The sequence below is a fragment of the Gadus morhua genome, chromosome 18 (genome assembly GCF_902167405.1).
Source record: "Gadus morhua chromosome 18, gadMor3.0, whole genome shotgun sequence".
Lineage (NCBI taxonomy): Eukaryota > Metazoa > Chordata > Actinopteri > Gadiformes > Gadidae > Gadus > Gadus morhua.
The window spans coordinates 23,731,649-23,742,123 of record NC_044065.1 but is presented as its reverse complement, the minus strand read 5'-3'; the positions used below and the strand labels follow the sequence as shown (position 1 = coordinate 23,742,123).

Here is a 10,475-nt window from a genome sequence, read left to right as displayed (position 1 = left end):
CAGTTTCTTTCTGTGGCATCTGGTGACCATAGAAAGAGAGCTATGGGTCAAAGCACCAACTGACAGTTCAAAGTGGATGTTGGGAGAATATATTTTGTGGTCGCAAGATGATTTCCAAATCATCAAAGAAGTAGGCTATCAATGCAGACATATATATTTGCTTTTATATACACTACAGCTAAAACACATTTGATCCTATTTAAAATCAACGCTTTTTAACCACCACATGGTTTAGTAAAGTTATCCTAGTGTCTGAAAAATAAATTTGTGAGTGGCACACATGTTTGAAATGATCTTCCAAAACTTGTGTTGGTAGTTCTGCTAAATGACCAGTGCTAGACTACTGGACGGCTGGCTTAGACGGGTTGTAAGATAGATAAAGATGGAGAGAAAAACTGTTTTATTTTTTCTGGCATCTTATTTATTTTGTAAACCATGAAAGCTTTCCTGAAAATAAAATTCTGATTCATAATTACACTTTTTTATATTGTTTACAAATGCTGCTAAACATGAACGAATGCTCTGACTGAACTATTTGGTGGTTGTATAAATGGTCATTATCAAACAATGCGTGTGGACGTGCGCACCGAGGTGTACTTCTGTTCAGTGAACACTAGAGGGCGGCAATGAGCTTATGTACGACCGCAACCAATGGACCTTCAAAAACTATCGCATTTTCTGCATCGGACTGGGTAAAAAAAAATACTGCAAACTGACTGCATGTTATGTTGACGTCCGCGGTGGAGATCCTACAGCCTTTGACCGTGATCGACTCCGAGGGGCTGCCTGATTGGACAAAAGGATAATCCCAGGGCTATAAACTACTGTCCTCCACACCGTCCTCTCATCCACTAACAATCTCCGGGCTCTGCACTAGTGCCGCAGCTCCTCGCCGGAGTCATACCTGGATGACCGGGGACGGGCCCGCCTGGAGAAATGTATTTATGATGCATTGGATTTCTGAGCGGTATTATTAGCAGGCGTCAGATCCCAAACTTTGCTGCGGTGGTGGAACACCGCAGGCTGCAGGACTCGGAACCGGTGTTCCGCACAACAGACGCAGTGGTTTGGATGGTGGAGGTGCAGACGGGATCGCTCGCTTTCTCCATGAACTAGAATCACATGTCATTGAGGGGGTCAGTACTAGCAAACTTCTCTCAAGGATAGCCAGCGTCTTTCTCTCTGCCCCAGTTTGGGGAGACTGAGGAAGTCATAGCCTAACATGTCTACGATTCGAAGGAAGTTTGCCGAGGACTACCGGTTGGTCCACACCGACCAGGGGGTCCATACCGACCAGGTGGTCCAAACCGACCAGGGCGCCCCTCTCTCCAAGCCCGCCAGGCGGAAGAGGCAGCGGCTCGTGGAGAAGAACGGCCGCTGCAACGTGCAAAACGGTAACCTGGGAGGGGAGAGCGGCCGCTATATCTCCGACCTCTTCACCACCCTGGTGGACCTCAAGTGGCGCTGGAATCTGCTAATCTTCATCCTGACCTACACGGTGGCCTGGCTGGTCATGGCCTCCATGTGGTGGGTCATTGCCCTCATCCGCGGCGACCTCCGGCCGGGCGGCCACGATGCGTCCCACACGCCGTGCGTCGCCAACGTGTACAACTTCCCGTCCGCCTTCCTGTTCTTCATCGAGACCGAGGCCACCATCGGCTACGGCTACCGGTACATCACCGAGAAGTGCCCCGAGGGCATCGTCCTGTTCCTCTTCCAGTCGCTGCTGGGCTCCGTGGTGGACGCCTTCCTCATCGGCTGCATGTTCATCAAGATGTCGCAGCCCAATAAGCGCGCCGAGACGCTGATGTTCAGCCGCACCGCCGTGCTCTCCCGGCGGGACGGTCGGCTGTGCCTCATGTTCCGGGTGGGGAACCTCAGGGACAGCCACATGGTGTCAGCACAGATCCGCTGCAAACTTATCAAGGTAAAGTTACAGTGAAATAATGGTTAAAAACTTTCAAACTTTAAAGCCAAAAAGTAGACCGCATCATGGTAAACACTGAGCATGTGCGTTATGAGGGCATTGGATGGCCAGAGTCGAAAGGGCTACTCCCAAATTAACCAGGGGGATGGATTTTGTATCAAGGTTAAGCCTTTTTTGTCTGAGGTTTTACATGGACGTTGATTTTGATGGTTTTTGGGGTAACAGTTACACGTTTAATTACATTAAACTGCTATGCTGATCTCTAATCTAAAACATCTCCGCTAGGTCTCCTCTATTCAACCCTGCAATGTCCTTCATACTCTCCTCTCTCCCCAAATCCGCTCTTTATTTCTCAATCTCATTCCCTCCCAACTCATTCTTTCTCTACATCTCTCTCCACTCTCATTCTGTGCCCCATCTCCCTCCTCTCCCTCTCATTCTTTCCCCCTTACTCTGTGCCCCATCTCCCTCCTCTCCCTCTCCCTCTTTCCCCCTAACTCTGTGCCCCATCTCTCTTCTCTCCGTCTCACTTTTCCCCCCTCACTCTCTCCCTGAATTACTCAGTGGGTTCTGGGGTAAAGCAAGGTCCTACTCAGCAGTGGCGTAGCCAGAAAAAAAATACTAGGTGTTCCCAAGAAAATACTGGTGTTCCTGTTTTTTTTTCAAATTTATTAACTCCAAAATAATACATTAACCATGTATTTTAACAGAGAACCAATGCAACCGCTGCAAAACATAAAGGGACGCAGTGCCCAGAGATGAAGAACACATAGAACGTGTGCGCATACTCATGGAGCCATACTATTACGCATACTATTACGCATGGTTAACAAACCCATTTAATCAGTATCTGAACAACACCGCTGCTGGGTTAAGAATGTAACGTATTTGCTGCTATATTTGCGCTGCAACTGAATTCACAGGGCAAGGCGGCGTGGCTCGGCTTTGAATGCATTAATTATCTCATCAGAGTCCAATTCCTCGGCGAGCTCCTTTTCAAACCTGAGCAGTGAGATGCTATTCAGTCTGTCTGTGACCATTGTGGTTCTGATCTTCGACTTAACTCTGTTAACAACCGAGAACAGACGTTCAACAGAGCAACTTGTGACTGGAACTGTTTCCAATACACGGATTAAGTTGTTAATTCTCGGAAACACATCTTTATTACAGGAATCTAACACTTCCACAATGGACGAGAATTGCAGTCCTCCGTCCATTTTCCTTTTGAGCAATTGCTCAAACACATTCAGCTCGGATGTGTCCAACTCAATGCCATAATGCCCGCTTGCCTCGCGCAATGCGTCGAGCTGGTAACGTGCGTCTGGCGCAGGCATGAGGGAAGCAGCGGCCTTCATTATTCCGTAGATGTCTCGTTGGAAACGGTTGTTCAGTTCCATCTGCTGTCTGTCAATTATCATATTCCACAGTGACTGCAAATCCGAATCACTCCTGATTGGTGCGCACCTTCCCACTGTAGATGTCACGTGAGAGTCGGCAAGCCTGGCAGGCAGCTTTCTGTTCCGTGCGCCTGGCCCTGCAACATCCCAGTTCTGAACATCATTTTCGCTCATAACGCCCTCTGTTTGCTTGAGCATTCTCTAAAAATTCACCATCTGCGTTACTTCTGAAAGTAGCAAACGTTTCTTTGAGGGCCTCGATCATGTGAATGCAGTCAGCCACTGACAGAGATGGGGATTGTAGGCTTTTGGTTGCAAAATCACTTGCACTGAAGAGCTTAGAAAACGCAACGAGAAGAAAGATGAATCTTTTGGTCTGTAGTTGTTGCAGTAGAGACTCGGCTTCTATTTTAGTCTGACCCGACCCCTCAGCAAACCCGCTCAGTGTTTCCAATATCACGTCATACAACTTCAAAACACGGTTCACAGACTGTGATTTTGAACTCCACCGTATGTCTGTGGCGTGCGTAAGCTCCAGACAGGGTGCGCTTGGGTGAAGTTCTTGTTGGATTTGTAAAAATCGTGAGTGTCTGTTGGCTCCGGTCATGAAATGGTGGAGTGAATTCAAAACATCAAAAAAAGTGGCCACAGTGGGTGACACTTTTGAGGCTGTAGAAAGCACTAAGTTCAAACGGTGGGAGTGGCAGTGCACATACACTGCGTGAGGAAAAGTTTTTTTGAGCTGCACCTGTACCCCGGATTTCTCACCGGACATAACAGCGGCTCCGTCAAAACTGAAACCCACACACAATTCAGGATCCAGCTGCAGTGGTTGGAGTATTTCCAAAATCTTGTTGGTGATGCCAGATGCTGTCATGTCATCCGTCGCAACGAATCCAACAGCCCTCTCTCTCAAATTGCCGTTATGCACATATCTTAAGCAGACAGCAATGAGTTCTTTTTTTGACAGGTCCTTGTATTCGTCAGCTAAAATTGCATAATATGCGTCTGTCTCTGCATGCAACTCTGCTTTAATTTTGCGGAGGAGTAGAGATGCTGCAATTTCAAGGAGATCATTCTGAATATCTGGGCTTGTCATTTTTGCATTATTTGGAAGCTCGTCAAAGCGCTTTTTTATATCATGGTCATAATTACAAATCAGTTTGAACATCTCCAGAAAATTTCCTCTGTTGAGGCTTTCTGCGTCTTCCTTGTGACCACGCAGTGCAATGCCCTGTTTTGAGCAGAACAGTAAAATATCAATGATCACTTTCACATGTGCCCGGTTTCTTTCAACAGAGTCCATTAAACGCTCGTGGTTGTCTTTTGTCACTTGATGTATGATGTCACTGTTTCCTGCACGTTTTATGTCAATGTAAGCTTTGTGTCGGGCCACTGCAGAAGCATGAGCTTTACTTAATTTGTGGTGTATACAGGTCTGACTGAGATGCCCCCAGTTAGGGCTGGGCGATATGGGCCAAAATGAATATCTCGATATTTTTTTACTATATCTCGATACACGATATATATCTCGATATATTTTGAATCTCCTCGAGAGCACATCATAAATGCTCGATTCAACCATGTCTGGCATAATGTTACGTCAGTAATAATTCTAGTATTACTGAAACATAAGTCTGCATGTAGATTACATGAAACAACATATTGTTTAAACTCATAAGTGCTTTCTATTGGAACAATTTAGAACTTGAACATAAGAAAAGGAAAATCACAGCAAGTTAGATTTACCAACACAGCATTTATTCAAACCGTTAATTATTTATTAACAGTTTGAATAATAACTAGAACTGCAAGCAGTTATGCAGGGGTCCAAGAAGTGTGCATTTCGCCGGCACAACGCGACAAGAAATGTGCGTTTCGCCGGCACAACGCGAAGCAAGTATTCAAAACGCTACCGTGAACAACATGTGGATATAAAGGTTTTGACTGTGGGAGCTTCGGTGTGGGAGTTATAGCCTGAAACGCGTTTTAAGAACATTCCATTGGCGAAATAGGAGATAGACAATGTCGTCGTTTTTTTGCACCCCCTTGTGGCGAATTTTTCCAAAGACAATTTTCATTTTCCAAATAACTCCCGCCCACATTAATAATTCTTGGCCATATTGTCTAGATAGACTAGGGATTGCCCCTTGATGGTTTCCCTCGAGTTTGAAGAACATTCCTCTGGCAAATGAGAAGATATACAATTTCCTCGTTTATTGCGCCCCCTAATGGCGAAATTTTCCGAATTTTTTATCGAACGACATTAAGGCTAGCCCCGACATATGTGTAAAATGTGGACTCGATCCGATGTCTAATTTTGGTTTTTTTGGATTTTTGATTTTCCACGTCAAATTTAGCTAATAAACCAATATTCAAAACGCTACCGTTTCGTCGTCGAAAGTCGGATCAAAAAACTGTCTGAGGGTTTCTTTGCGTGTGCGTCTGAAGATGCCGTGAGCAAAGTTTGGTGTTGATTGGTCGAGAAATGCTGGAGGAGTAGCGAAAAAACAGTTTTGCGGTTTTCGCGATTTTGCGAAAAAAATTTCTAGACGCAAATGGGCGGGGCCTATGCCAAAAGATGCAACAGACTCCAGTGCATCTGTGTGTTCAAGTTTTTGGACCCTGGGACGTTCGGTGTGGGAGTTATAGCCCCAAACGCGTATTCCCTGGTATAGCGCCACCTAGTGGCCGGCATGTCTGGATTTGGTCGTCTGCATAGTCTTCACGTACCTGGATCTAGTCATGTAATTGGCGTGTGTGCACCATTTACGGTTTGGGCTGTAGTACCACTTTCTTGGTAGGAAGTATAAGAATAATAATCCTTACAAAAACAATAGGGATCCAACCTGTTGGCTTGGACCCCTAATTATTATATATACACTGCCAGACGAAGGATCCAGTGCTATTCTTTTTCGAAACAAAATCCTCAGTTTACATTTCTCTCTCTGGCTGTTCTCACTCACCAGTCGGAGGTACACACACCTACAGCAGCGCGCCTTCCAGACTACGTCACACACGCGCGTCCATGAGAATCTCGTGGACTCGCAATGGGCGGGGGGACTGGGGGAGTGAGTGTGTTTAGAGAGCCACAGGAAAGAGCGAGAGAAGGGAACACTGCGTTAAACAAACCCCGAGAAGCCCAATCCCTATGAGCTCCCCACGCTACCGCCATCCGGAGGCTCACAGAGCTTTTGGCCGTGATATTATATAAACAAATATATTATTATATATAGAGCTCCGGGAGTCGCAAACGGCAACAATCACTTTCTCTTCCATGCTGCAGTTCACCCCGGACTGCACTGCACCGAGTTTGACGGTTGAACGCTGGTTGGCTGTTACGTTACACATGTCACTCAGTGGCCACGTTGTTGAACGCTGATTGGCTGTCATCACGCGAAATTCGCATCAAAGTTGAAATATTTCAACTCGAGCAAATTTGTCGCGCCACAAATCCTTGTGAACGCGCTCGCCTGTGCACGGCGAAAGTGTGGCGCGAACACAAATTTCGCCCGATACGCGTCCCTACGTTCACTTTGTATGAGATCTTGTCGCCCCGTCGCGTGAAAGCACAACGAGTATGCCGGCGGCGGCTAAAAGAAACATTGCGTGCCAATTTGTATTCGATGTTCGCGACAGGGGCATTTTATACATCCCCTGGAGAACATCTCGCGATACATCGCATATATTCGATATATCGCCCAGCCCTACCCCCAGTCTCTCATTCCTGTGTTTGTGAACCTGTCCGCCTTGTCGTTTCTGCTGAAGTGACGGCATGACTGACAAAACACTGCATCTAATTTAATACTGTACTCCAACCAACTGTATCGGGCATACCACTTGGTAGAAAAATTCCTTTTCTTTCCACTGACCGCTTCGGTGACAGGGAAAGCTTGCAGATTGGGCTGGCATGCAGGCTCGTCTACAAAAGAGAGATCTGGGATCCCCGAGCTAGCTGTATTGGGTTCATCTACAGCAGCGTTAGCTGCATAATCTTCTCGGATGGTGTGGGTAGCTGTGGGCTCACTTGGTGGTGTCGTGGGCCTGCTTGTTGAGGGGAGAACATCTTCGATTCTAGAGTCCTGATGGCCCTCAAGCCGTGGCTTTTTAAAATAATTTTGAAGAGAACTCTGTTTCATCGTGGCATATTTTTAAGCACACTATGTCGCACTCGCGAAGCTTGCGTTTACAATCGGTTGCCAGGTGACGGCAATTTTTTTTTTTGGGTGTTCCAGCTATGAAACTGGGTGTTGCCGGAACCCTTTGGAACACCCGTGGCTCCGCCTATGCTACTCAGCTCAGTGTGCCGTACATCTAACTCCCACATGTGGCCATGTGTCCTCACTGTCTCCCAGGGTGACATACAGCCACCCCCCAGCATACGGCCAGAGCGGGAGAGCATCACTCTTCTTGATTTAACGTTATGTATTGAACCCATCCAAAAATCCACCAGTGCTTCCCCCAGTGTTGTTAAGGCGGCCGCCTTAACAACAATAGGGCCCCACCTTGACTACCAATGTATATTAAAAAAATTAATAATAATATATATATTTTTTGATAAATATTTTTTAATTATTATGCATTAACAAAGTAGAAATCTCTCGTAGGGAAAGAAAACATAGTTCCATCAGGTGTAAAAAATAAAGATCAATAATGCATCAGGATTACTGGTACAACAATGGTCGTGCCATAAGGATTTTTGAATGGAATTCAAAAATTCAAAAAATTGACTAAGACATTTTCTGCGGGAAACACTGATCCACCTTTATTTTAGCTGCAGGTCCATTCTTCAAACCTAAAAAATTGGAGAGAACACACACCTGACGACAGATCAAGATTAATATAAAGGTGGGATATAATGCCAACAGATGTGAAGGATTTTGCCAACACAGCACACAATAACTGATTCCAATCCACAACAACCCAGTCCCACTATCCGAACCGGAGTCACGATCAAAATCATGTAGCCTAAATCAACATGCTATGTCGATCAGGAGGAACTAGCTAGGCTAGGTTTTGCAATTGTTTTGGGGGATTTCTTTAACTCTACAAGCTGTTACTCCAAATAAGATCAGCTCACTGTTGTTTTTTAGCCATGGCCTGCGTTATGATTACCTGATGAATGGTGAGTATTATGTTATCCCAATTGGCTATCCTCTTTCCCGTGTGACAATCGATTGCCTGCGTTCTCGGCTGTCTTGGTATCTGGTAAAAAAAATACCAGTAAAACCATCAACACATCAGGGCTTTGCGTACCAGGGCCCAGTTTCCCGAAAGCATCGTTAGCCTAGGTTGTTCGTGAAGTTCGCCGTATGAGCATCAGACAGTTTTACCACCGTTTCACGAAAGCAGCGTTGCGTAACGAAAGTTGTGAAAACACTCGTAGCTACGAGGGCTCCAGGTGTAAGCGTAGAGTGCTAAAAGCATTGTTACTTTAGCCACAGTGGAGTCACCTGCTGGACATTCAGTGGTATTGGATGTGTTTTATTAAAGCACATCCAATACCACAGAAACAGTAGTTACAGCCGATATATTACTCGTAGACTACTGTTAGAATTAAACACCAAAGACAGAGACATGTTAGAAGCAGTGGCGGGGGGGGTTGAAAGTTTGTAAACCAAACCCCTGCAGGGGGGTCTGGGGGCATCCTCTCCCCGAAGATCTTTATGTGGTTTTTTTCACATACAAACGGAGCATTCTGACAAAATAATAAAGACAAAATATAACTTATAACTTACAAATTTCCTTACAAAGCCAAATGGAGCCGGGGAACTAACTTAATTAGTTTGCCTTGTAGAATTCAGCAAGATTAAAAGTGCAAATACATCAAAAATAATTAGGAATTATACAAGTTAACATTCTCTCTCTGTCTCTCTCTCTCTCTCACATACAGATAGAGAGAGAGAGAGAGAGAGAGAGAGAGAGAGAGAGAGAGAGAGAGAGAGAGAGAGAGAGAGAGAGAGAGAGAGAGAGAGAGAGAGAGAGAGAGAGAGAGAGAGAGAGAGAGAGAGAGAATGTGATCTATTGTGTTGGTAACTTCACACATAAATCTATTTCCAGTCAAGTATGCATTTAGACAAATACGAAAAAATACGGTTGTGAGGGCCGCTGTAACCCAGTGTCCATCCTCAGGGGAAGGGGGGTGGGGGGGTTGTGAGGGCCGCTGTAACCCAGTGACCATCCTCAGGGGAAGGGGGCTGTGGGGGTTGTGAGGGCCGCTGTAACCCAGTGTCCATCCTCAGGGGAAGGGGGGTGGGGGACAGATAGAGGGAGAGAGAGAGAGAGAGAGAGACTACATTACTTGTACAGTACAAAGATGTCAGTACACCCACTTAAAATGGGCTGCATAATGTTAGTGTTAAACACTGTTTTGTGTTGGTAACTAATCTATCTACAGTCAAGTATGCATTTAGACAAATACAATAAAATATCAATATAATATGGGCAACCTTTTATGTGTGGTTGTTCAAGACACACTGAAGGCATGATGACGAGTATACCCAATTTAAATGGGCAGGGATGCATAACGGTAGTGTTACACAGTTTGTTAAGCTATCCATTGTGCCTTGCCTAACCAGCATGTCCAGCACAGAGTAGAGCAAGCTAGATTACACCACTGGGCATATATTATAAAAAAGAACATATATTATAAAAAACACAAATACAGTCTCCTTATATGTTCTCATACCAAACCTTTGCTTTGAGAAGGATCAAATAATATAAATTGTATCTTACCTAATGGTCTGCACACTGTGAAGCTCTCGAGGGCCCTTTTGATGAAGACTGCATCAATGTTCTTCTGGAGCTTCTGGTACAGAATGTCAACGTGGGGCATGATGTTGTGAAAAAAACAAAGAAAAAAAAAATCACAAGCACCAGCTGTGTCTGCGTGGAGACATCCGTAGTTTCATCAGCTTGGATGGCCAGATAGCGAGCTGACGACCTCCTCCGCAATCCTTTCCCATGCGACCGCCAGCATACATTCCAAAAGCCCGTTCTGCACCGTCTTGGATGTGCCCTTGAACACCGTGGCATTTCTCAGGTGGTCATCGAAAACTTCATCCAACTGTGCAACGAAGTCGACCAATCCAAGAAAAATACCTGGCTTTGTGGAGCCCTCCATCTCATCCTTGCCTCGCAAAGCCGACTCT

General features: G+C 45.5%; 1 protein-coding gene across 2 annotated transcripts in view; it reads left to right on the top strand.

Annotated features, from left to right (window-relative positions):
• Nucleotides 1–483: 483 nt before the first annotated feature.
• The window catches only part of LOC115531375 (G protein-activated inward rectifier potassium channel 1-like), a 239,665-nt gene continuing 229,673 nt past the window's right edge, over nt 484–10,475 (top strand). The window contains exons 1-2 of one of the 2 annotated variants that reach the window (XM_030340599.1): nt 484–1,282; nt 1,316–1,927. In XM_030340599.1, coding sequence (XP_030196459.1) covers nt 1,223–1,282; nt 1,316–1,927 — 672 coding nt within the window. In that variant the 5' untranslated portion in view covers nt 484–1,222. Of the gene's footprint in view, nt 1,928–10,475 lie in introns of both variants that reach the window. The other variant, XM_030340598.1, reaches the window with a different exon arrangement.